Source organism: Chrysemys picta, chromosome 23, assembly GCF_011386835.1.
Source record: "Chrysemys picta bellii isolate R12L10 chromosome 23, ASM1138683v2, whole genome shotgun sequence".
In the NCBI taxonomy this organism is placed as follows: Eukaryota; Metazoa; Chordata; order Testudines; family Emydidae; genus Chrysemys; species Chrysemys picta.
In genome coordinates, this window is record NC_088813.1 from 4,526,008 (window position 1) to 4,553,550 (window position 27,543).

The following is a 27,543-nucleotide window of genomic DNA, read 5'->3' on the forward strand; positions in this document are numbered from 1 at the left end:
TTGGTTGCGAGCGCCCACCGCGCCACCACCTTCTTTTCAGTGCGCTGATTGGGGAGAGCGGGCCACGCTTGGAAGCGGATTAGCGGAGGGAGTTCTAGCATCGAGCGCGCCCATTGGCTGCGGGGGTGACGCTCAGGAGCATGCTGCGTGGTGATTGGCGGGTGCCGGGTTCCTCAAGCTAGGTTGTACCGGGGCGCGGGCGGGATAGCGGCGACAGAGGCGCCCTGGGGTGAGTGAGGTCGGGGGGCAGCGGGGCTGGCCGGGGGCTCAGTGGGGAGCTGAGGCAGTGGGGGCAGCTCGTCACCCCCCATCCCCTGGCTGCGGCCGGGGGCGCTGCCCGCTCGGGCTGCGGGGCACCTGCTGGCCCCGGTTACGGCCCGTGTGCTCGGCGCTGTACAGAGGGGCTGTACTGGAGGGGCTGCAGTGGTTCCTTGTCTGGGTGAGAGCGAGCCCCGTGGCTCAGCCAAGCATGCAGAAAGCTCTAGGCGGGCCCTCGGCCTTTTAAAGGGTGTCGGCTTAGACAAGGAATTGCGGGGTCTCTTTATAGACTCATAGACTTTAAGGTCAGAAGGGACCATTATGATCATCTGGTCTGACCCCCTGCATGCTGCAGGCCACAAAACCGTCCCTACCCTTTCCTTGACTCTGCTGATGAAGTCCCCAAATCCTGTGTCTTAGTGACTTCAATTGGCAGAGAACCCTCCTGCTAGAGATCCCTGCCCCATGCTGCGGAGGAAGGCGAAAAACCTCCAGGGCCTCAGCCAATCTGCCCTGGAGGAAAATTCCTTCCCGACCCCAAATATGACGATCAGTAAGACCCCGAGCATGTAGGCAAGAGTCTCCAGCCTGACCCTTGTTAGCCATTATACTGTTTACCTACCATTGCTTGGTATTCCTCAGCTAATATGTTTTACCATTAAACCATTCCCTCCATAAACTTGTCTAATTTAATCTTAAAACCAGACAGGTCCCTCGCCCCCACCGTTTCCCTCGGAAGGCCATTCCAATATTTCACCCCTTTGACGGTCAGAAACCTTCATCTAATTTCAAGCCTAAACTTCCCCACGGCCAGTTTATATCCATTTGTTCTCGTGTCCACATTAGTACTAAGCTGGAATAATTCCTCTCCCTCCCTTGTATTTATCCCTCTGATATATTTAAAGAGAGCAATCATATCCCCCCTCAACCTTCGTTTTGTCAGACTAAACAACCCGAGCTCCTCCAGTCTCCTTTCATACGACAGGTTTTCCATTCCTCTGATCATCTTAGTGGCCCTTCTCTGCACCCGTTCCAATTTAAGTTCATCTTTTTTAAACATTTGAGACCAGAACTGCACACAGTACTCCAAATGAGGTCTCACCAGCGCCTTATACAACGGAAGCAGCACCTCCTTATCCCTACTAGATATACCTCGCCTAATGCATCCCAAGACCGCATTGGCTTTTTTCACTGCCACGTCACATTGTCGACTCATAGTCATCCTGCGGTCTACAAGAACCCCTAGGTCCTTCTCCTCTTCCGTTACTTCTAACCAATGCGTCCCCAGCTTGTAGCTAAAATTGTTGTTAGTCATCCCTAAATGCATGTATCAGGGAGTAGCCGTGTTAGTCTGTATCTACAAAAACAACAAGGAGTCTGGTGGCACCTTAAAGACTAACAGATTTATTTGGGCATAAGCTTTCGTAGGTAAAAAACTCACTTCTTCAGATGCATAGAGTCTTTTTGTTTACGTTCTGGTTTTTAGGCGTGTGTCGTAGGTAGTAGTGAAGGGAGCAGATTATAATCACCCTAAATACAGTTGCTGAAATAAAATACGTATGTCTGAGGGTGCTGAATTCTGAACATGGGGCGAAATTGGCAAGGGATTATCAGAGCCAATTTACAGTCATGGGTACGTATTTTGCTGTATCTGCCTAGGCCACTTAGTATTTGTGGTCCTCTTCATACATACACCTCAAAGAGCTTTCCAAAGGAGGGTATCGTATCACACTTTTATAGAAACTGAGGCACAAACTTGTGACTTTCTTATGATTACACAGCATCCTATTGGCAGCTGTATCATAGAAGAATCTAGGTCTTCTGGTTCTTTGGCTTGTCTACCCACTGGATTGTACTGCCATAATATATAGTGTGAGCACCAGATACTATAGTAATGGATATTCAGAAATTACTGTGACTGTAGTATGAGTGAAAGTGGGGCAGGTAAAAAAAAAAAAAAAAACTCTTGAGGAAGCCTTTCAGGGAGGTTTTTTTATTGCCAATGAAGATATTTCTTTCAACGAGTGGTGTCTGTCTTCATTTCAGTTATGAATAGGGTTGCTCCACAGAGGGATAACATCTCATAAATGGAATCAAAGTAAGCTGCCAGGTTAGGAAAGAATTGTGGAGTGCATGCTCGTAGAAAACTTCCCAAATGAAGTCTATGAGACCTGAGACAACGGAGCCATTGCCTGAACTCTATGACGTCTTCCAAGGAGAGGTATGGATTGTCATTGCTTAGGGTCACAAAAAAGTACGGGAGACATGAATAGTGCAGGCCATTGAGAGAGGATTAGAGCCTTTCATTTTGAAATCACCAGTTCAGAACCAGCCCTAATTACTTGCAACAAAGCTAAGTGACCTATGTGAAATGAGCTGCTATTGTGTACTCTGGTTCATAGAGAACAAGTGTCTTCATCACAAAAAGCCACTACCACCACAGCTGCCTCTGACTGACCCCTTGCTGGCATTCCCAGTATAGAGACTGAGTACATAGGCTATATAGAGAGAGAATTCCCCTCTCCCCCTTTAGGTTAAAGTTGATGCACATTGATAGAGATGAGAAGAGGACTTCAGTCTCTTAAGCCGCTGCCTTTTACCAGCATTCTCAGATTAAAGAAAAATATTTAACACACTTTTTTGTAAATATCTTAACTAGTGTTTTGAGAACTGGTTGAGACTCTTATTGCAGGTGTTATTTCATTAGATGTCTTTAAAATAAAACTGATGGGTGAGCCACATTGCTAATGCAAACAGCTCCATTCTGAAGAGTAATAACTACTAATTTAAGAGGATTAGCTAAGAATGTGTATTCATAAACATGCTAGTCTTCTTGTAGGATGAGAAAAGCTGTCTTCAGAGAATTCATGCTGATTATTTCTCTCAGCCAAGTCTAATTTTTCAACTCAAGTGTGAGGGATCTGAAAATCTTATTGCTTTAATTTTGGTGTCATGTGGAGCTTGGGGATAAAGCTTTCCATCCTGCCTCATGCTGTGAAATACAAGAGACTTTAGCTTTTAAAAGTTGGAAACTGTCTTGAGTTTAATAGCTGCTATCAAGAATATTTGTTGCTCAATCTGGCACAACTAGAAGACCTGAATTGCAATACCTGGGGCTCCTGCCACCTATTGGTGCCTGAACTTAACATTAAAATGTACAGTGCCCTTTGTTTCCCATTCTTCTAGTTAAAAAGGGAAATGAGATCCTGTCTGCCTTGTTATAATCAAAAGAGCCCTTTGTACTATTTTCCCCCTTAAGAATGTTAAGAGGACAAAGGCTAGAATTATAGGTGTCAGGGGACTGAGAATGAGTTAAAGCACCTCTCAAGTCTAGATTGGTTCAACTCCAACATCAGGCCCTGATTCCATAATAAAGCTCCGCATGGGTGGATCCATGCAGCGACTAATTAACTTCAGTGAAGTTCAGTGCAGGCTCAGGTGTCTATTTGCACAGAGTTTATTGAATAATTGGGGCCATAGTCAGCAGTGAGTGAAAGTCATTACCATCAGATGCTTGTTTGTAATAACTATGTGAAACTAGTTGGTGGGTCTCAGTGCAGGTACTAGTGGACAAGTATCCATTTCAAAACCACCACTGCCACAATTGGCACTGACTGGCCTTTTGGGCAGTCTCATTAGAGAGGCCTAGGATAGAATAGAGCATGGAGGGAAGGGTTAATTCCCCCTTCATGTTAGGGTGAGTCCCTTCAGAGGCACGCTAGTTTGAAGATTTAGGGAAGTTTTTGTTGCCTGTCCATTGTCTGTTCCATAGATAAGCATAAGACTGTTTCCAAGCCTGTCAGTCTGGCCTCTCAGCACTAAATTTACTCAAATGGTAAAATAGCAGAAAACAGAAGTTAAAAATATTGGCTCCTGCTGCTGAATATAGCAAATAGACTCTCTTTGAAAATTTTTCAAGATCTGTCTGTAATCTCGCAGGGCAGAAAATAATCATCCTGTGCTTTTGTGTGTATCTGATGCAACACTGTTTGTTATGTAGCTCCCCAGTTCAAAAGCAGATAACCTGAAGCAGACTCATAGAAGGCAAATTAGAAACAGCTGAAACCAAATACGTGCATGCAAAGAGAGTGGGTTGAAGGGAAGGAGAAAATGAGACAGAAAATGGGTGTAATGTACAAGATTCTCTTTCAATCAATGGATATATTGATTTTCTTCACAGGTTGCTGCTGTAACAGAATATGGGGCATTTATAAAAATTCCAGGCTGCAGGAAACAAGGTTTGTTTCTAAGACTAGATTTTCAGATTTAGTTTCGTGCTGGTTTGGTTAAATCATAAAATCCTCCCCTTGGAGAAGGACTTAACGTCTTAGAAAATGCTGCATAATGAGTCTGTTGCCCACCTCTCCCCCCAGTTGATTAAATCCCCCCAGTGTGGGGTTTGGCTTTTTACTGAGGTCTTGAATGTCCCCATTTATGCTACGTAAGGGCTCCAGATACAGTGATGGGGCTATATAAATGCTTGCATTAACACTGAATATATTCATTTAACATTTTTTCTGTAAATGAGAATAAGTGTGTTTCCAGGTGATTATAGGCTATGTTGGAGTGGCATTATAAGGCACTAGACTGGGGTGCAGTAATTCCCTACAGAGTCAGGGCCCGAAACGCTTAATTTCTCCTATGAAATAGAATTCATAGATGGAAGGAAAATCATAATGGTAAATCATTGACTGCCGCACAGTCCAGGCTTTCTTGGTTATTTTTCATGTTTTTCCTATCAGTTGTGTGAAAGACTTGCACTAACAGGTGAATCTGAGTATACAAGGGAAATAGTTAAACTGTACAGGAAATGATGTCAAATGCACAAGGTAAACAAACTGAAAAAGTATTAAATATCTTTTTCTCCGGTCTCTGCGTTGCAATGGTACTAGGGGGGTTACTCGTGACAAAAATAAGTGGAAAGTTTTCCGCGTCAACTGTGACACTAAAAAGAAAAAAAGACTGGGCTTTCCCTTGAGATGTGGTTATACCCTGAAAAATGACACTATGGGTTCAATAGTTAATCTTGCTTGGACAGTCCCACAACAAATGTCTAGTTTGTGCAAGTTAAAAGGATTATTTTTCTACCTGCTAGTTCTGCAATGCCAAGCCAGAGTCTTCAAGTCAAGTTATGTTTTCTGCCTCTGGTGTTGTCAGCTTAAAAAATGTGCTGCTAACGCCCGAAACAGAATAGCATCTTGTTTGTTCTCCCCCAGCTCTGTTAGGTCCACAGGATTGGCAGGAATTAAAACTTGTTTGTGCCTCTTAAATTAGCATCCTATCAGACAGTAAAGGTGCTCTTTCTTTGAATTGTTTTTCTTACTTTTCTTACTAACTGCACTCTAAGATCTAAAATATGCAGCCTCCCATCTTCCCCTTCCCACGAGAGTGATTTGTAGTCAGAAGTAGTTGGCATTGGGTTTAATACAGTAGGGACCTAATCCTGCAGTCTTTATGGATGTCTACATTCCATTGAAGTCATGGAGACTTTTGGCCCAATCTTGCAGTACATACCACATGGCTGCAAGATTCCCATCTGCACAGAGCCTTTTGCTGCACCAGAACCTTAAATTTGCATGCACCTTGCTATGCACAAAGACTCGCAAGATCCAACCTTTGGGGGAAATTACAGCAGTTCTATGAGATTGGAATGATATAAGCATTTTTTAGCTGTCAGGTTCTCATTTTGCAAGAGCTGCCCCGTTGTGAGTTTGGAGCAGATCTTGGTGGGTTTAGCTGGCTGCATTTGGTTTATAAATGGTTTTGAAAAACCAATAAACCTCATAAATCTTTATTCTGCATGAAGTGGTGATTGAGTAATCCAGATATTTCATTTCACCTAAGGATACTCCAGCACTTGATGATCTCATTTTCTAGAGGATATGTTCAACCAAAAACAATTTATTTTATTTTTTTTCCCCAAAACTACCTCTAGGCCTTGTCCATAGAACCCACATGTCAGCCTGTCGGGTGGACAAACCCTCGGAGATGGTAGATGTTGGAGACAAAGTATGGGTGAAGCTTATTGGAAGAGAGGTAAAATTGCTTATGGTGTCTTAAGCACTGTGTAAACTAAGAAAAAATTTGCAACTACAGCAAGCTAATGGTTTTCATGTTAACAGAAGCTTAGTGTTCCAATCACTTTGTTTAGCGCATGATGCTGTTTGTTGTGAACACAAACTAATCATGCTCCTCCTCACATGAGCATTTAAGAACCAACTTTTTGTCTGGTTTGCATGGGCTTCAAAGATCACATGCCAGTGGGGAAGAGATATTTAGTTGTATTCGTTTTTTAAAGGAGTTTTTTAGCAGTCCATCTTTAATTTGAATGACTCACATTTTGGAGAAAGCATGTCTTTTTATTAAAGATTCAGCAATCCTGTCTCTTTGAGGGGTGTGTGCTAACAATGTGCCATCTTAAATCCGCTATGTACCTTTCAGAAATCAGGGAAAACCAGAGTTGACAGAGAATAAAACCTTTTTTTTTTTTTTTTTTTTTGGAGGGTTAGGTAATGGGTGCAGGGACCTTTCAGACCTTATGCATACATTATAAAGAAGCAAAACAAAAAAGCAGAGTCTCTTAAAATCCTTTGCGGGTCATATTTCCAATTTTTTTTTTAATGTCACTATTGTAATGACCCGTCTACAGAGTTGTAACCTATGATCTGATCTGTTGTGGTGATTTTTATGATCTTATTTCTGAGACAATTATTTGTAAGTTATATACTCCAGTCCATTAACTAGAACATTGAAGTGTAAATAAAACTAAAATATACTTGTCAAAATTAAAACGTTTTGTGATGTATCCTTGACTTTAGAGCATTCACTTCTTTACTAATTGGCAGTTTCATTCATTCTTTGTGGGTTTCCCTGTAACCGGGTTCTGCTATGACTTGTTTTTTTTTCCTCCATGTCTGTCTCTTACAGATGAAAGATGACAAGTTGAAGCTGTCTCTTTCCATGAAGGTCGTCAACCAAGGAACAGGAAAGGACCTTGATCCAAACAATGTTGCCCTTGAGTAGGTAAATCTGCTCTGTTGGGTGTAACGAATCAGCCCAGCGACCATTGCTTCCTTTTGTTCCCTGCCCTTCCATTACAGTGACTGTCCCAGTCCTCCTGCCAGGAAGGAGGCGGCAGCTCCCTCCTGAGCCCATCAGTGCCGCTCTGAAGCGAATGGAGAGGTCACTAAAGAACAATCTAAGATGTTCCCTCTGCAGCACTGTCAGCAAACGACTGCATTTGAATCCCGAATTTCAGCATGCTAACAAAACATGCTGTTCATAATGACCTTTCCATGGCAATCTTTCTTCCTGTGCTGGGGGTGTATTTATTTCTTGTGAGTTTACAGCCCTGCAGAATTGTCCAAACACTTACCATCCCAGGCACAAAATCTCCTCACCTGCCCTTTATTGTGATGACATTTTACTACTCCATCAAAAATAATTATTTTATCCCAGGCATATGTTTGGGTACATTACGTGTATGTATATATTAGTGTAAATAGGGCAGCTGGGCGTTAGCTTTGAGTGTGATGGCCTTATACTTTGGCTGTGTGTGTTTGTCTGTATTCTGTGAAGCTGACTCTGAAGTGAGTCCTCTTATACCAAGAAACAAATAGGGAGCAAGAGTAATATGCTGTCTGTGGCTTCCTCCACCAAGTAGTCAACTGCATTCTGCAAAATAGTCACTTTTATTTAGATGCTTAGCTATGGATTTAAAAGCTTAACTTCAGCCAGCCATGTTTGAAAACTTTGGTCTGAGCTTCCAAGTAAATGCATGGGGTTAGAGGTGATGCAGATTGGAGGAGAAAAATAGTTCTTTTCTTTCCACAGTCAGGATGAGCGGAAGAAACGTTCATTCAGAGACTACACTAGTCAGAAGATTACCCTGGAAGCTGTCTTGAACACTGTCTGCAAAAAATGTGGTTGCAAAGGTACATTTGTGCTGTTTCCATTCTTGTTCTATTGTTCTAGTTTTTTGTCTTGACCTTCATTATGGCGGTATCAGTAGTGACTCTGCAGTTATGGCTGCGTTGATATATTCCGTTAAAGCATGCTACCCATTTTTTTTCTCGCTGTAAAGATTGAATTTAGGTCTCCAAACTTAACTCTTCAGAGGACAACTGAAATTTCTGTAATTTCTAACTATTGCAGAGGAAACATTTAGAAATGCTCGTTCTTAAAGACTTGATTCTCACAGCCATGCTCTTTTGAACTTCATCTACCTAAAGAACCCGTCACTACAGATTCCAAACTTTTCTGTCTCACACACATTGCATTTCACAGCAAGGATACTGTTCTAATTTTACACTTGAACAGAAAAACTATTATTTCCTTAATTCATCCTAACTGCTTGCTATTTCAAGAAAAGCCAATGGAACTACTTAATTCCATCTGCTACTAGGAACTGAATGCATGCTTTCGAGCAGTTCTGTCTTAGAATCTCTACCCAGACACTCAGTTTTAATGTGTGAGAGATAAGTCAGTTTGGAAGGATGAGATTTTTTTATTGGTAAATGTTGATTTCACCAAACACACACAGACCAGCACAAAAGATTTCCATTTATGTTAATGAAACTTATAGATAGGCAAAGAAATTAAGATGCTGTGTGAAAATGAGTTTAAGCCTTCCAAGGGAGAGTGGGGACAAAAAACCTAACTGGCTTCAAGCCTGAGTTTGATGAGTTTAAGGAGGGGATGGCAGGATGGGACTGCCCACGATGGCACATGGCCTATCGGCAACTGCCAGTAACAAAAATCCCCAACAGCTGAAGATGGGACACTAGGTGGGGAGGCTGTGGGTTACTACCGAGAATTCTTTCCGAATGTCTGCTGGGTGCGTCTTGCCCACATGCTCAGGATTTAACTGATCAACATATTTGGGGTCAGGAAGGAATTTTCCTTCGGGTCAGATTGGCAGGGACCCTGTAGGTTTTCCACCTTCCTCTGCAGTATGGGGTAAGGGTCACTTGCAGGTTTAAACTAGTGTAAATGGTGAATTCTCTGTAAATTGAAGTCTTTAAACCATGATTTGAGGATTTCAGTAATTCAGCCAGAGGTTATGGGTTTATTACAGGAGTGGGTGGGCGAGGGTCTGTTGCCTGCAATGTGCAGGAGGTCAGACTAGATGATTATGATGCTTCTTTCTGTCCTTAGTCTATGAGTCTGAGATACTTTGCATATTTTGACGTGAAGTTCAGTTTGTGGTCAACAGTTAATAAACCTTTGCCTTTTTGAATCTCAGCATCTACTATTAAATAATTCTGCAAAATGATGGGGTTTCAGATCTGTGAAAATTTAAATTGATAAAAATAGGAAAATGCATAAAAATAAAGATATCTGTCAAAATCATAAAAAAAAATTATATTGAATTCTGCGAAGCCTAGATATGAGAGTTGTATGGAGTGAATCTTGGCTTAACCGGGGGTTTCTTTAACATATAGTGATTTGGTTGATGGGTCATATACTTGAGCAACCTTAGTCCTAATTAAGTATTTTGCCTGTGGAATTTGTACCATGCCCTATTTGTTCTCATATATTACATGGTCATTGGCTAATAGTTATGCTGGACTTTTAAACTGTGTTTAGAAAGCTTAATAAGTACACATTTAAAAGCAGTTTCTGCTGATGCTAAATATAGTTACCTGTCCAGTATGGACTGCACACAGCCATCTTGAAAATGCTGCTAAAAACCATTTTCTAAACTAGATTCCTAACTATGGTAATGGTTTTAAAGCATGATTTTAAAAATGGCTTTGTCTGGTCCAAATTGGCTAGGCAAGATGTGTTGGCAGGAACTATTTTTCCAGTTCAGCCATTGGTGTGTGCAGGGTAGATCCAAAATGAGGCTAATTTCCAAAACTAAGCAGTTGTTTCTGTATGGCTTGTCAGAATTTGATGATGATTTTTTAATTCGACTGATAATATATATTTGTTTTTTAAGTATTTTTATTTTTGTCCATTTAAATTTTCAGTTGTCACAAATTGTGGGGGCATCAGACAATTATTTAATGGCAGTAGACTTTGAGATTCAAAAAGGGAAAGCTTTATTAACCTTTGAACACAAATTGTCAACATCGCCTGTCAAAATATCCTTAAATCAAACTGAGTTCTCATGCAGCATTTTTCTTACTTTGCCTATCTTTGTTTCATTATTATCAATGGAAATATTTTTTTCATTGGTTTGTGTGTGTACAGTAAAATTGACACTGATTAAAAAATTGAATCCTTATAAGCCTACTTAAGATGCTTGGCTGGAAAGACATTCCCATTCTCGAGAAGGGCTTCCCTGACACGGGTTTATTCCCTCTGCCATATGCCCCTTCTGGTGTTGAAGCCCCTGCACAGATAAGTCTCTCCCATAGTTCTTTGTTCAGACACCAGGACACTGGGTTTGTCTGATTAATCCCTTCTAAGTGACCTGTGTTCTATTCAGTACCCTGGGTTGGTTAATCAGTGCAGATTAAACCAGCCTAACATTAAAGGAAACAAGCATTGTAACAGGAGATTGTCACTGCTGCATCTAAGAAAAAAACAGTGATTTTAAATGTCGGAAATGAGAAACCACCATCTTTAGTCTTACAAGACAAATTGGGACTGACCTCTGGTCCCAGTTTCCAAGTATTTTAAAATACTGAATTTTATATATCTATAAAATATATAAACACAAAAAATTGGCTACAATTAATTATAAATTAACCAATTATTTTAAAAATAATTCTCAAACATATTTAATATTTATCTCTATTGGCCCAGTTATCTCAATGCTCATCCATCTCTGAAGCACTGTTATCCCCATTTTACAAATGAGGAAACAGAGACGGAGAGGTGAAATGACTTTTTCCCAAGGTCATATAGCAAACCAGTGGCAGAGTCAGGAACAGAATGCAGGACTTAAGTCCTGTTCTAGTGTCCTATCCACTGAGTCATCTGCCTGAAACTCTGCTTTTTTCATGGGGCCTAAGTTCTCTCATTCCTGCCTCCTGCTGGGATGTTTAGAGCTATACAATAAGGTTGCAACCTCAAATGAGAGGCAATGACCACTGAATGGAGTTCGAAATAGTGATGGATTTTTAATAACATGGTGACCGCATCTTCCATCTGTCCCTTTGTAGAAAATGTAGCCTGGACATACGACTATAAGTTCAAATTGATGAGCAAAGCAAAAACAAATGTATGTCGTGGTCACTTACATTATCTTTAGTGTTGGTCAGTTTCAAAGGACTCCAACTGTGAAGAGCAAGTTCATTTATTATTCTTAGGGCTCCATGTCTGTCCTGGAGGCCGCGGAAGTCATGGATTCCGGGACTTCTGCAGGGGCCAGTGTGGCTGACCTAAACAGCTGGCTCCAGGGTCAGCCGCTCTGGCAGCCACCAGAACAGTCACACTAGCTGCTGCTGGAGCAGCCCCGTGTACAGCCAAACCAGTCGGAGCGGCTGCGGCCCCGGCAAGCTGGCCAGAGCGGCAGCAGGCCCGTCACGCCTCACCAGCACCTCTCCCCCCACAAGATTTAATCACAGGTATTTTTAATATAAGTCATGGACAGGTCACGGGCCATGAATTTTTGTTTATTGCCCATGGCCTGTCCATGACTTTTACTAAAAATACCCATGACTAAATCGTAGCCTTAATTATTCTTTGTATTATAATAGCACCTAGAGACCCCAACTGAGATCAGCACCCTGTTGTACTAGAGCTAGAAACTGTCCCTGCCCTGGAGAGCTTTGTCTAAACAAAGGCTGGGAGAAGGAACAAAAGCACAGTGGCGGGAAGTGTCTTACCTTAGCTCTCACAGCAGATAGAGGGGAGCAGCCCAATGCTCACTTGGTATTAAGAAGGCATTCTATCACGTCTACGGATATTTTATTTTAAGATCAACAGACTGAAGTAATCATTATGGAAATAGGCTCCAAGTAGAATCTTCATTGTGCTCCTCAAAAGAAATAGCCCACAAAGGGGGATTCATTTTGCTCTCTCCCATTTCAAACGTTGTTTTGCAGGTCATTTTGCCAAAGAGTGTTTCATGCAGCCTGGGGGAACCAAGTATAGTCTGATACCGGAGGAGGAGGAGGAGACAGCAGAATATGAAGGTGATAAAAAGTCCAGCCATGCTGAGAATTCTTCAAAGAAAAAAAAAAAGGTACAGGTTGTATCCTTGTTGATGATAGACCACAGAAAAATGGGCCAGGTTACAAATGAGGCCCTAGGGAGGAAGTTAACCTACATTGCAAAGTGATAATAAGCAGGCAGCTCATTGGTTTGGGAAAGGGATAGATTTTAGTTTTGCACAGTTTCTATGGTGAAATGGACAATTTATGCAAGTTTTTTTTTCTAGCTGACTTGTTCATTTTTAATAAATTTAGCTTGGATATTTGAGGTGCTTCTTACCATAGTATACCATAATCTTAGTCTCATTGGTTTCCAAGTAGTCCACTTGTCCATTCTTTCATTCTCTTCTCCAGAAAAACAAACGATAGAACTGAGCTACCATCTAGTGAAGTAACTCTAACTCTAATTTATCTCCAGGCTTTCAGTGTCAAACAGAGTTTTCTTTTCTTTGATCTGTCATTTCCTTAAAGTCCCTTGATGATTTCATTTTTGGTCCAAATGATCGCTTTCCTTAAAGGATCTCTCCTAGGATGGGAAGTCTCTTCTCCCTCCCCATGTGCTCTCCACCCCATCTGTTGATACATAGTAGCATAGGAGTGGAAGATCCTTCATGTCTGCAATGGCTTGATAGCTCTATTCCCCCTTGTCACAGTTCAGGGAAACTGCACCTGAACTTCCCCCTTGTGGTCCATCATGGGCACCCACTCTAGACTCCAAGCTCTTCAGCCATCTCTCCTGGGCAGAGACCTGCGGGTCTCTCTCCTGACGGGGTTTTTTCCAGGCTGCACAGTTCCCTACGTACACTGCGAGCTCCCCAGCAAGTCAGACTGCCTAAGCAAGGCTGCTTTGCTTTCTCCTCTGAGGCTTTACGCAGTGTAATTGCCACTAGTTATAAGTTACCACACAGCCCTTTCTAAGCAAGCACATTTATTCTTAAGGTGAAAGCATTACAGAAAAAACACATTAAAAAATAAAAGGACCCACTTGCATGCTAATAAGATTCCCCGAAAACACCCCAATTCCAAAAGGGTTCTGGCAGGTGATCAGCCAGTCTCACCCCACAAAGGGGGTTTTCTGTGGTCACAAGTTCATAACAGCTTCAGTTCAGAACAGTCACACCCAAAAATCTGTGAGCCCCTCCTTTATGCAGCTCAGGACTTTGATCTTCAGATTCTAGGAGTAGGTAATCAGCAGACAGTGGGTTTCTCCATAGGGCATAGCTTCAAAAGTTTCGGTCCGGAGGTGAGAATTTGCATTCACCTCCTCCTGGGTATTTCCTAAGAAACCCACTCAACTTTGTTTGCTCCAAAAGTGTCTCCTTGTCTGGCACTTGTTTAAAATACTGTAGTGCTTTGAAGCTCCTACCACTTCCTAGGGTTTACACTGGTCACATCTCCCTCCAGAGCAGTTGCATACAATCCCACAATAAGACTTTGGGGTTTATGGTATAACGGACTCCAAAGCTACCTAAACTTAATTCAGTAAGATCTCCCAAATATATTACAGGAAATTGCCGTATCTGTCGCACTCCTGTATACTTTGTTAAAAAACTTTTTAAAAGTTCTTAAAACTTTGTCCCAAACTACTTTCACAGAAATTTGGGGACCCTTTTCAGAGTGCATAAAGTTATTTTACAAAAAAAATAAGGACATAGTGGAGTAACTTGGATGCTTGTAATGAGATAAGATAACTGCCATACTGGATCAGACCAGTGGTCCATCTAGCCCAGTATCCTGTCCGTGACTGTGACCAGTACCAGGTCTTCAGGAGGAGTATACAGAACAGGGCAGTTAGAGTGATCCACTTTGTTTTCCCCTCCTGGCTTCTGGCAGTCAGAGTTTTAGGGACACCCAGATTTTGGGGTTGCATCCCTGACCATCTTGGCTAATAAGCACTGAGGGGCCTATCCTCCATGAACTTATCTAGCTCTTTTTTTGAACCCAATTATACTTTTGGCCATCACAACATCTCCTGGCAATGAGTTCCACAGGTTAATAGTGTGTTGTGTGAAGAAGTACTTCCTCTTGTTTGCATTAAACCTGTTGCCTGTTTAATTTCATCGATTGACCACTGGTTTCTTTTATTGTGGGAAAGGGTAAATAACACTTCTCTATTTACTTCTTCCTTACCAGGATTTTATAGACCTCTATCATAACCCCCCTTAATCGTCTTTTTTTCTAAACGGAACAGCCCTAATCTTTTTAGTCTCTCCTCATATGGAAGTCATTCCATGCTCTTGATCATTTTTGTTACCCTTCTTTGAACCTTTTAGAGTTCCATCATATTATTTTTGAGATGGGGTGACCAGAACTGGACACGGTATTCAAGGTGTGAGTGCACCATTGATTTATATAGTGGCATTATGATAGCTGTTGTCTTTTCTATCCCTTTCCTAATAGTTCCTAACATTCTGTTAGCCTTTTTGACCGTTGCTGTGTATTGAGCTGAAGTTTTTAGAGAACAATCCATGGTGACTCCAAAATCTGTTTTGAGTGGTAACAGCTAATTTAGAACCCATCATTATATATGATATGCAGCTGGGATTATTATTTTTTCCAGTGTGCGTTACTTTGGACTTATCAGTGTAGAATTTCATCTACCGTTTTGTTGCACAATCACCCAGTTTTGTGAGATCCCTCTGTAAATCTTCACAGTGGGCTTTGGACTTAACTATCTTGAACAATTTTGTATCTGAAAATTTTACCACTTCGCAGTTCACTGTATTTTTCAGATAAATAATAATGAATATGTTGAACAACACAGGTCCCAGTACAGCTCTTTGGGGAACCCATCTGTTTGCCCCTCTCCACTGTGAAAAGAGACCACTTCTTCCTGCCTTTTGTTTCCTATCTTGTAACCAGTTACTGATCCATGAAAGGACCTTTCTTGTTATCCCATGACTATTTAGTTTCTGTAAGAGCCTTTGATGAGGGACCTTGTTGAAGGCTTTCTGAAAATCCAAGTACACTGTATTAACTGGATCACCCTTATCCATGTGCTAATTGGACCCCCTCAGGGAATTTTAATAGATTGGTGAGGTATGACTTCCATTTACAAAAGTCATGTTGACTCTTCCCTGACAAATCACGTTCATCTATATGTCTGATAATTCAATTCTTTAGTTTCTATCAGTTTGCCCAATACTGAAGTTAGGCCCATTGTCTTGTAATTGCCAGGATCGCCTCTGGACTCGGTTTAAAAAATCAAAGTTACATTAGCTACCTTCCAGTCATCTGGTACAAGAGGCTTGTTTCAGCAGTAGGCTACATACCATAGTTAGTAGTTCTGCAATTTTATATTTGAGTTCCTTCAGCACTCTTGGGTGAATACTGTCTGGTCCTGGTGACCTATTACTGTTTCACTTATCAATTTGTTCCAAAACCAGCTCTATTGATACCTCAGTGTGGGACAATACTTCAGATTTGACACCTATAAAGGATTGCTCTAATATCCCCCATATCCTCTGCCGTGAAGACTGTGGCAGAGAATTGATTTGCCCCTTGAATGACTTGATGCTTTCAAGGTGTTCCTACTGCATGCAATGGTCCTGAATCTCTTCCATGGTACAGTTGAGCTGGAATCTTAGAATTGGGTAGATTTACTTTTTCTTCTCAAAAAGCCCTGGAGAACTTAATTGTGGCAATAGAAGTGGGGCTCTATAAAACCTGTGCTATAAACATCTGAAATGTAATAGAGAATGAGTTCATTCCTGCAGGGTTTTGGACTAGCCTATGGAATTCTACAGTAGTGTTATAATTAAATTCTAGAGGATGGTTCCAAAGATGTGGTGGTGATTTACTATTCAGTTCTTTAGGACTTTGTGCAGGAGTTGTGCTCTTAGTGTAGGACATTGACCTTTACATCAGAGGTCACCAAGTGGTCATCCTGTTTAGATTGCTGATCTTCAAATGCCATCTTGGACTTCAGTCTTGGATTCAGGCATACTTTGTTTGCAGAGGAAAACTGGGAATCTGTACTTTTCCATTGCTGTCTTGGATCACAGAAGGTGGTCAGTCTAATAATTTTAATTTATGTTAATTCTTTAGCTAGATGGCCATGTTGGGAATAAGACCTGCAGCCTGGAGGCATCAGTAGTCAGAGGGTCTGCTTACCCACTCTATCTGAGGGAATTGTTGAAGGCAAAGAGAGTGCACAGCAGGGTTAGTCATGTCTACCCCAAAGGCAGACTGCTATCAACTAGTATTAGGTGGGATTCTCTCACACGCACAACCCCCTAGGCACCCTGATTGCCCACGGACTTTGCAGGACTAAAGCTAATGAAATATTAATGAGAAGAATGCGTGGAGGGCCATCTAACTGCGAAGTAATGATTCACACTGATCAGCACAAATGCCAGCTTTTGTTCAGGACACAGCAGTCTGTTCAGCACTGTGTATTAACATAGAGCCCAACTAACTTTGTCATATTGTTGAGATAGCTTCTCAGTAGTCCAATGGCTAGGGCCCTAGCCTGAGACCTGGGTTCAAGTCTCTGCTCTGCAACAGACTTCTTGTGTAACTTTGAGCAAGTCACTTAACCTCTCTGTGCCTCAGTTTCCCTTCATACGTTACTGCACTAAAAATTGTGAGGTTCTCCGGTATTATAGTAATTGGGGCCAGATAAATACCTTAGATTATATAAAAGTTTGGTGAAAGCTGCCTCAAGTTTTGTTACTGAAACAAACTCTAAATTTTAACTCTTTGGGTCACAGGAGAACAAAAAGACTCTTCCATGGGAATAGTGCATACCGAATCTCGGCTGGGCATGTGTAGGAGGAAAATATGCTGAGCAAAAATTTCCCTTCTGATTTCCCCCCCACACACACATATCCCCCGTCCTTAAGAAGGTCAGCTATTCCCAAGTATAAGACTAAAATCCCTTCAGTTTATTTAATTCCACTTAAGCATCTAATTTTCTGCTCAAATGCTGTACTTTCTGTAGCTAAGCTACATCTTTCTTCACATAAAAGGTCCTAAACTGGACACTGTACATCAAAAGTGGTCGGTCTAATGCTTTATAAAGTGACAGCACAATACCCTTGGATTTACATAATCCCAAACAAAGCTGTTTTTGAGAGGTCACTTTCAAAAAGAAATGGAACAGTATTTCAGAAGTATTTTTACAGTCTGTCCCTTCATGTATAGCTTGTCTCAGAAAAGTTCTGTAGAATTGGAAAAGGTGCAGAGAAGGGCAAGTAAAATGATTAGGGAAATGGAACCGCTTCCACATGAGGAGAGAGTAAAAAAACTGGGACTGTTCATCTTAGAAAAGAGATGATTAAGGGGGGGGGAGGGGTATGATAGAGATCTTTAAAATTATGAATGGTGTGAAGAAAATGAAGTATTATTTACCCCTTCATGTAACACACGAACTAGGGTTCACCCAATGAAATTAGTAGGCGGCAGGTTTAAAACAAATATAAGGAAGTACTACTTCACACACTCCAGACAACCTTTAGAACATGTGTTCTCTCTCTGAGCACCTTTAAATCTGGAGTGTGTTTACAAGTAAAATAAAAAATGTCTTTCCTAACTTCCAGTCCTGCACACTCAGCTGAGAATCCGGAGTCAGCTAATGCCTTGGCTCATGCATCAGCAATAAAAATTCTGGAGACTGAACTCTGCCCTTATTTACATCTGAGCAGACCCATTGCCTCCAGAGGGGTTTCACTGGTGTAGCTGAGAGCTGAATTTGACCCTATAGTTGCAGTTAAGTTATTTCTGTTGCTGCTTATATGAGCCAGAACAGCATCCAGCTGTGTGGGTTGGTACAAGGTCAATAGGAACATAATCTTCAGAATTAGGAGTAAAGAATTGAATAGTGGGTTAGGTGCAGTATAGGAACCTAAATATAATGCAAAAGTGCTATTTTTACATAACTGATTCTCTGCACTGGGACCACATCTTAACTATGGAAGAGACTGTTGTCTCTCCATAACTTGCTCTTTCTACCCTGTGAAGATAGGGGCCAGGCTCTGTTTCCATGTTGCCTTGTTGAGAGAGAGAGAGAGAGAGAGAGAGAGAAAATGCCATTGAAAGTAGTTGTAGTTATAGGAGACAGTGGTAGTGTTTGCTACACCCTCCTATATGTTCTGTAGGATGAAAAAAAATTCCTTTGATTTCCAGTCAGAATGAAGCCTCCAGCTTTGTAAACTGTATTTTGCCACCATTCCTTCTTTCCAGCATGATCAAAATATTTAAATCCTGTTGTGGGTTAAATAAACAGGCCCTGTAGTGTGGATTATTAAAAATGCAGGCTGGCTGGTTGTCATGCCAAACAATACCAATATCACAACTTTACAGAACAAAAGGCAAAAGTCACTTGTTTTGGAGCACACTGCCCTCTAGCTAGGTATTTGTGGTCCCATCACTGTACTGTGTGAACACTTGTGTAGTATTTCAAAGCACTTACTTTAAACCATTTACAAACCCGGGTCATTCTCTCATATTTCACTTTGTTGGATTTACATAGAACCACAGTTGTGTGATGTTAATAATCTGAGAAGAGGCTGTAGGATAGTCTCTTCTAATGGAAGAAATATCCCTTGCAATGTGAGACAGCTTTCCTCTCCAGCTAGGAGACTTTCACTCCCTAGAAGCACCTCTAGGGTCTGTGTATCCTCCCATGCTAATCCTTCCCCTCACTCTGCCTCATTCTCCTCTCTAGTTTTTCTTTTGTCTCTGCTGCCGCTTTCAGTTTTTGTTACATATGAACTGATGAGCAGTTAGCATCTTATCAGCCTGCCCTCCTGTTGAGGGATACACTCCTGCTTTATTTGTCAAATAACGACACACTTTGTCCTAACTGCATCTTTTCAGTGTCCTTATGTTTGCAAATATGGAGTGAGCTCTTTCCGCCTGGGCTCTGCCCAATCTGGTCCCTTTAAACTGGTTGAGATTTATCTTTTGAAGGGGAGCACTACCATTCCTCTGCTGCAGTAATATAGGTGGTTAAACTGAGGTGCCGAGAGGTGAAATGACTTACTCAAGATCACAGAGCGTGTTTGGCGTGAGAGTCAGGACTATAAGTCTGAAGTTCTTGCATCCCAGCCCCCTGCTGTCACCACTAGACATGCTGTGTTAGGTTCTTAGTGAGTTACATTGGATCCAGAGCAGATCCATAAAAGGGTAGAGTTTTATTCTGGATTTTCACAGGTGTCACTCATATTGGAACCTGGGCTACCACCTTGTTGTTTTCCTAGTTATGTGCTTCATTTCCTTATGCTGAGTCAGGTTTTTTAACTTTGCCCTCTAATTAAGCTACAGAGATGTTCCCCCTCATTGGCTGCTGGCTTGGAAGGAATCATTCTGTTTGTAGTGCCATGAATTATGTAACTGGACCAGTTGGCTTGACTGTTCATTTCTATTTCCTCACCAAGTGACTGCACAGCACTAACAGCTGTGACAGGGCAGGAGTGATTTACAGCATGGCTGTTCCAGCAGAACTCCCCATGAGTCCCGGGATGGGCTCGAGGTTACTGGAGAACATCTTCCCTAAGATAATAAGCAGCGCTGTCAGCTTCGGTGACACTGGCTTCTCCCGTTACATTCCTCCCTAGAAGGGAGTGTAAATCATTCTTTATATGACAGAAACAATGAAAAGGTTATAGTTAGGGCTCCCATTACTTCGCTGCCTCATCTCCCTCTGTCCTTCCGCTCCTTGAAGCATGTTCACAGCCAGACCTTGAGCCTTGTTAACAGTCTTTCAAATGGTTGAACTAAAAAGGTAAAATAAAATGAGTCTTTTTGTCAGATGTACTGAGATCCCTTGTTTGTCTCTTCTCATGATACACAAGCCTGAATAGCCCCGGATGTCTCCAGCCAGTGGGCCTGTGCCCAGGTGATTTGCATTATGGACACTGTGTGGTAGTCTTTCCTTCACCTGGAGGAGAGAAGTGGATTCTGCCCTCTTCTCCCCCCCCCCCATCCCCTGATTTGTGACTGTTTTCATGAACAAGGGCTAGCTTCATCCCCACAACCCTCCATATTTCCTTTCATGCTAGCCCTGTCATGCTTTAATCACTGGACAGTTAACTTGTTTTTTACCCCCATTGTTGATTTAATGCTTGTTAATAGAGGCTACATACTCAGAAGTGTTTTGTTCTCTGTGTACTGCTCACAGTGTCAGTTAATAGAGCATTCCAGTGGCTGGATGACTTCAGTCTAAACATAGCAAGGGGTGACAATGAACAAAGGCGGGTGGGGGAGCAGGGCGTTGGGGCAGAGACAAGTTACAGGTGGGAAAAATCCTGATCCAGTACGCTCATTGTTAGCATATATCTCGTTAGTGCCCGGGGGGGGGGAGGTCAGAAGACCCTCTCAGAAGCAGGCACAGTGGAGAGTGTTCTCATGCTTACCAGTGCAACAGTGCCACAGCAAATAAATGACACTCAAATAACTGTAGGAGATGATTATGGCTCAGTGTAAGCCTTATATTGGCTGCATTTCCTGTGATCTGGGAGCGATGGAGTTCGTGTAGTTGATCTTTGAAGTTGTTCTTAACCCTTTTCAGTTGGCACAAATATTTTTTCCAGGCAATGGTTTAATTTCAACAGCCTGGGTTTGCATGCTTGGCACCCCTTCTGCCCAGGAAACCTCCATTCCCCTCCCCCCCTTTCAACCTTGAACTCTATGAAAAATGCAAAACAGCCCCTAGTGCGTTATGAGCCATTCCTGAGAGTTTTGTGGATAAAAGCACTGAACTCTGACTCAGGAGACTTGGGTTCTATTCCCAGCCCTGCCACTGGCATGCTGGGTGGCCTACGGCAAGTCACTTCCTCTCTGCCTCAGTTTTCCCATCTGTAAACAATGGGAATAAAATGACGCTAATCTCGTTTTGTAAAGTGCGTTGAGATCTGCTGATGGGAAAACCATGTAGAAGAGCTAGACCAGCATCGTCTATACTGAGCACAAAGCTGGGAGCCAAATTGCTAGAGCCCTGTGCAGATATAAATTTACATCCGTGGATGCAAATCTGTATCCGCGAAACCGCAGGGCTCTCCCAGGAACCACAGCGGTGAAAGGAGCAGAACATGGGGCCACCTCTCCCAGGAGCCAGGGCCCCACGCCGGCAGCTCCTCCGGCATCGCTGTACCTCCTCCAGCCCTGCCCCGTTCCCTTCTATGCAATGGTCTGCATCTACTGTCTGGGGGCGTGCACGCTGCTAGAACATAAAGAGCATGACCAGGGACAGCTGCCAGTGAACCTGGTGCCCGCCCCAGTGGGCAGGACTGGGGTCGGTACAGCCACGCCTGAGGAGCTGCCAGCGTGGGGCACTGGCTCCTGAGAGCAGCAGCCCCACGCTCTGCTCCTTTCGCCACTGCGGTTCCCGGGAGAGCCCTGCGGTTCCGCGGATACCAATTTATATCCACAGCTATCTGCATCTGTGGGTATAAATTTGTATCCGCGCAGGGCTCTACGCATCAGGATTGCAAAGTATTGTTAAAGCCAGTTAGTGGTGCTGGTTGGCCTAGAATGTGGGATGTGGTCCCAAATTGTGCTCTATCCTCACAAGAGCACATGGATTGGACAGGCAGCATCACATTCTTAAGGAAAAACTGGTCATCTTGGTGTTTCACTAACTACCTCCTAGAATACGCGGGTGCAATGTCACACTCGTTTGGAAATGCTCTAATTCTGTAGAAGTGTTGGGTACGCAAAAGCAGGCAGATTGAACTGAGGAAAGCTCAACACACCAAGACATCCGGGCATTTGCTCACACTGCCCCAAAAGGGGGTCAAGACCGATGGCCCCTTCTGAATTTACCATTTCCCTGTTTAGTCTCCCCCGCTGGTAGCAATATCTGTCAGGGCTATTGTCAGAGAGACCGAGTATAAAGCAAACCTTTGTTAAGCAACTGCTTAGCTCATTACTCTACCACATTTCTTAGAGTTCTTTTAATTTCAGTTGCTTAACTAAACAAAAATGATTTGAAAGTAGATTTATAGAGTTTACTAAATATCCTTAACACTAGCAACTAATAGTATAGGATAGAAGGCAAAAATGGTATTGGACTATGATTTGGTTACATAAATTTAAACATTGGTTGATAAAACTGTTTAGGTTTTCAGAATCAAATTACACACCCACAATAGAGAATAATTCTTATACTCAATTACTGTCTTAGAAAGGTGACTGTGTTTAGATTTTTGACTCAGTCCCTCATCCTCACTTGCCAATTAGTTATGAACTTTGGTGTTTCTAACACAACAGAGGGGGAAAAAAAAAAAATCAAGGCTAGATCACAAGACAATTTGGTCAATTATTTACATTCCAGTTCACCAAGGTCTCCTTCCCGATAGATCTGTAGTAGTCAGCCCTTGTTGCCCACTTCCCAGTGAATGATAATCTCCGGATCAGATAAACACTCCTAACTACCTAAACTAAACTCCTATGGTATGACAGACTGAATAGACTGAGAGCAGTGCAAGAAATTTGAACACTTGGTCTCATTTTATATTTACATGCACATAGAACTTGAAAAGCAGTATGAAACACCTGTACAGTTCTACAGTCGGTAGCTACATGTAGATGCACATGTAGTTAACAGTAACTTCTTCCGTTTTAAAGCTACTTTACCACAATCTTAATTGGAACCTGTTCCAAAATAAAGACACACACACACTAACTCTGTCAGTCTGTAGAGCACATACACAAGCATGTATGCTTCCTCACTCATTAGGCACTTTGTTTCAAGAGGTGGTCATTGAGTGATTTGGGTAGTCACCCAAGAGAACGTTTGTATTACTTCTCACCAGATCTTTACTCAGCCACCAGCCTTCAACTCCGTTATTATTCACAGCAGGAGTTAATGCTGCAAATGTAGGTGGAACGAAGGACAGACAGGATTATACTCTTTTCCCGATGAACTAGTAGGCAACCTGAATTGCTGGAAAATAGGAGACAGTTAAAGGTGCCTATCCAAGATAGCTACTTGGAGTCACCAGGAGGACACCCAGGTGGCCGGCCCAGGACCTCCGTCTTCTCTTTTCTAGGCATCTTTGGCTTTTGGAGAGCAATGTGCTGAAGAAAACAGGCTGCTTTATCCTATCCCATGTGGTCCAACCTGGTTCCTCTTCTTGGAGGTGCTGATGTGGACCATTCAGATGGTGACTCCTATTCTTTGATGCTTTTTAAACTTGTTCTAACAGTCCATTCATTATACAATACAAAGTCACTTCAAGAACTGTTGTTCTCCAGCAGGCTGGAACAGCTGTATAAGCCTTCCATTTTTGTTCTCCTTGTTTTAACAATAATAGGACCTTAGTATGTATGGCTGAGCTGAGTCTGTTACATTTCTAATTATTCCCTTCTGTGATCAAGTGTCCTTATAGAGACACTATTTGGCTTCAGTTGCTTTTATTTACAGCCTATTTCAGCAGAGGTGTATTTTGCTAGTGTGATGGCATAGGCATGCTTGATTGTAAACATTAGCCTTACTTCTTCACTTTATTACTAAATTCAATCAATATGAACGCAATCCCTTGCCCTCCCTACCAGGATTCCCCATGAGATAAACCTGTCATTAAAGTTTCTTCATCCAATTAAACATAAGAATTGCCTTACTGGATCATACCAGCTGTCTGTTCAGTCCAGTATCCTCTGTCTGACTGCTTCAGGGGAAGAAATCCTGCTCTGCCAGTTATGGGGTAACCTGGGCCTAGTAGTCAGAGGTTGCTTTATGTCTCAAAACATGAGAGTTTAGATCCTTTTCCTAGCTCTCGTTAAAAATATTAACTATAGCAACATTGGCTATTCTTGTTCCCCATGTCAATGTCCAATCCTTTTTTTGAATCCTGCAAAGTTCTTGGCCTCAGAAGTCTGGCTGTAGAAATGGGAGGGTAGGTTATCCGAAGTTGCTTCATGCTTAATAAAGTGTGTGTTGGACAGGTCCACTGAAAGGAGGTTTTGCTTTGAGCTATGAGTGAGAGCTAGGATTGCACCTTTGGTGAGGTTGTGTGTTTGTCCTGCCTGTCACAGAAAGGCATTGTGGCTCTGTAGCATATGTAAGTGGCTGCCATCATCAGTAGAAAGGTAGGAAACATATACTATGGATGACTTTTATAAGCAAACCCCAAGCAAATTAATTGGCAAGAATTGAGAAGAGCATCAAAATTGATTAAGGAGCTGGAGGCAAGTGAATCAGGAGGAAATATTAAGAGCTAGACAGGTTGGCTAGAACAGCACAGCAGTAAATCACATTCAGGAGGTTATCATCACAGCCATAAAGGCAAGAGACTATTTCTTTTCAAATGACACTTCCATTCGGCATACACTAATGGGGCACCCAGTCTGTATCAGCTCCATTGACGCTTACTCCGAACTATGCGCCTTTGTACCACCTTCAACAATTCTGATCGATGCCCCTCTTTCTATTTTTGTACCCTTCATATTCCTCTAGCCTCAGTGTACCCTCCCTCACCTGTGCTCTAACCCAGGAGTTCTCAATCCTTTTCTTTCAGACCCCCTCCCCCACACACAGCCCACCTGTGCCACAGCAACTGTTTTTCTGCATATAAAAGCCAGAGCCAGTGTTAGGGGGTAGCAAGCAGGGCAGTTGCCTGTGGCCCCACACCACAGGGCGCCCAGCAAAGCTCAGATGCTGGGGCTCCAGCGAGTCTAATGTCGGCCCTGCTTGGCAGAGCTCCTGAAACCTGTTTGTGTCCCCCTGGGGGCCACAGAACCCTGGTTGAGAACTGCTGCTGTAGGGAGGGGTTCCCTGCCAGGCTTAAGGGGTTCCGTTACTTTCACATTTTTGAGTGGGGGGGCAGGGAGATACAGAGACTGGTTTTAGATGAGCTAGTTTAGAAACCCACTTTATGAATAAACTAGGGCCTGATCTTGCCAACTACTAGCCAAGTGAGTCACCTGTGTTTGAATCGTCTCTGACGTCAGTGGGACGAGGCACGTGAGTAGGGATTACTTGCCGGAGTAACAGTTCGAAGGATTGAGGTTTGTGCTTTATCAAACTGCCCCACTATGGTAACTGTCTCACCCCAGTTTGCTGATTTGGTTTGACATGTCAGAACTATTTAACTGCTGAGTAGCTGGACCAGCAGCCCATCCCGTTCTTCCCGGATAGCAACAGGCTGTGTGTTAAGAAATGACCTGACGTTCTCATTCTGAAAAGCAGCTCGCTGCCTTAACCAGTGAGCACAGGTGAGCACTTTGCAACCGGTGTGGCTTTGTCTCCTTCTTGCCAACAGGAAAAGAAGAAGAAAAAGAAACACAAGAGCAAGAAGTCATCAGAGTCCGACAATTCAGACAGCTCCGACTCGGACAGTGATGGGGCTCAGCCAGCCAGCAAGAGGGCCAAGCATTCGGAGAAAGCTAGTAAGCCTCAGAAGAAGAAGAAGAAAAAGAAGCATAAGAAAAAGCACAAGGAATGAGGAGGAGAGGAGCTAGAAAGGGGCACTGGTGTTATCAACTCCCTGCCTGCCTGCTCTAGCCTTCTAGAGTAAACTACCTGGGAGAGGGTAGAGTTAAATCACTACACGCTTGTTTCAGGGATGAAGAACTTCCTTCTAAAAGCAGCATTCAGCTATTGATGTTAAAGATGTTGACTTTGAAATTAATTATCCACTATAAAGTTACACAGGCTGCCATTCTCCTGCTGAGAGCCCAATGGTTGTGCCTGCCAAAATAGATTCATTAATCCTCTTCATCAGTGACTCTCCCATCCTGTAAAGCTTCAGGTTCCTCTGAGTGAGCTGCCAGGGCTGCAGTGAGTTCCTTTGAAACAGCAAGGAGTGTGCAGGACAGCAGCAGCGTATGCAGTGCCTGTCAAAGGGTGATGGCTCAGGTTTGGGCCCTGCCAACCAGTCCCTGCAAAACATTAGAGGGAGCCACTCACACACCCTGTCAGCTGATTGTCTAGTCCTGGGCACCGCCTCCCTGCTGATCGTTACAGTTCTCACCCCTCTGCATCTCAGTCCTGCCCTATGCACTGTTTTTGTATCCGTGTAACTCTGTGGCTAGGGGTGTGATTTTTGTTACCAATAGAGTTATACTGGTACAACTCCTAGTGTGAACTCAGTTATGCTGGTATAAATGTCCTTATCATAGGCGCCGACTGCGTGGGTGCTCTGGGGCTGGAGCACCCATGGGGGAAAAAAAATAGTGGGTGCTCAACACCCACCAACAGTCCCGCAGATCAGCTCCTCCCCCAGCGCCTCCCGACCGCTGTGATCAGCTGTTCAGTGGTATGCAGGAGGCGCTGGGGAGAGAGGGTGGGAAGAGGCAGGATGGAGTTGGGGGCAGGGCCTGGGGCAGAGCGGGGATCCAGCACTCCCAGGGAATCACAAAGTTGGTGCCTCTGGTCCTTATACTGATACAGCTTATTCCCCTGTCATATGGGAATGGCTGTACCAGTATAAGTCATCTTCATACGAAAGTACATCCACTCTAGGGGGATTGTATTGCTTTAACTAACAACTTTTGTGTGTAGACAACCCCTCAATCTTGTCCATTCTGCCTGTTAGCAGTGGCAGAGGGTTGGTAACAAATCAGCTAAATTATGTTATGGAGACACTCAAGGTAAACATTAGCTTTGTCAATATTGCCAGCTGTGTAAATGATGAAAAATAAACCTCTGAAATGCTAAATTACATTCTTCCGATGCTGTTCTGATTGGTGTTTTTGGGTGCGTCTGCACTGCAGACTCTGCTGGCGCACACACCTATGTCAGTTGGGGGTGATTTTTGACTGACAGAGCTGTGCCACAGTTATACCAGCAAAGCCTCAGGTTTACCCGCTATCGCTTGTGTCCCTTGTGGAGGTGGGGGTGGGTGGCCTTGCCATACCATACCAGGAAAAGCTTCGCCAGTATCGTTGTGTCCACGCTAGGAGCTCTTTGCTGATCTAATGTAACACTGTTCCTAGACCAGTAAAGTGCTCCTAGTGTAGCTATAGTCCTTTGTCTGGGGCAGCAAAACAAAGGCCTTGTCTAAACACACAAGTTGCACTGGCTTACGGGTGGCTTATTTCAGAGTAGTTGAAACCTGTTTCAAATCAGTGTAAGATAAACCTCAATAGACAACCGTTAAACTGAACTAAGGGTTGTCCCCACAGGGGGTTTGCATCTGTTTCTAATACCACCTTTAGTTAAAATGCTGCAGCTTTCTCATAAACCTGCCTCAGACTGGTCAACTTCAAGGGGACTGACAAGGGAAAACATGGC

General features: G+C 42.9%; 1 protein-coding gene across 3 annotated transcripts; it reads left to right on the forward strand.

Moving 5' to 3' along the window:
* Positions 1 to 91: 91 nt before the first annotated feature.
* Positions 92 to 26,973, forward strand: ZCCHC17 (zinc finger CCHC-type containing 17). Of its 3 annotated transcripts, XM_065576964.1 has the most exons (9): positions 140 to 229; positions 1,745 to 1,891; positions 2,305 to 2,479; positions 4,439 to 4,496; positions 6,194 to 6,294; positions 7,186 to 7,277; positions 8,092 to 8,192; positions 12,258 to 12,397; positions 25,571 to 26,973. In XM_065576964.1, exons 3-9 carry the CDS (start codon positions 2,414 to 2,416, stop codon positions 25,751 to 25,753), a joined length of 741 nt encoding a protein of 246 aa, XP_065433036.1. In that variant the 5' UTR covers positions 140 to 229; positions 1,745 to 1,891; positions 2,305 to 2,413; the 3' UTR covers positions 25,754 to 26,973. The 3 variants fall into 3 exon arrangements, with proteins under 3 accessions (XP_065433035.1, XP_065433036.1, XP_065433037.1); XM_065576963.1 differs by lacking the exon at positions 1,745 to 1,891 and having other exon boundaries at positions 92 to 229; XM_065576965.1 differs by lacking the exons at positions 140 to 229; positions 1,745 to 1,891; positions 2,305 to 2,479 and adding an exon at positions 3,831 to 3,955.
* The last annotated feature ends 570 nt before the right edge of the window (positions 26,974 to 27,543 follow it).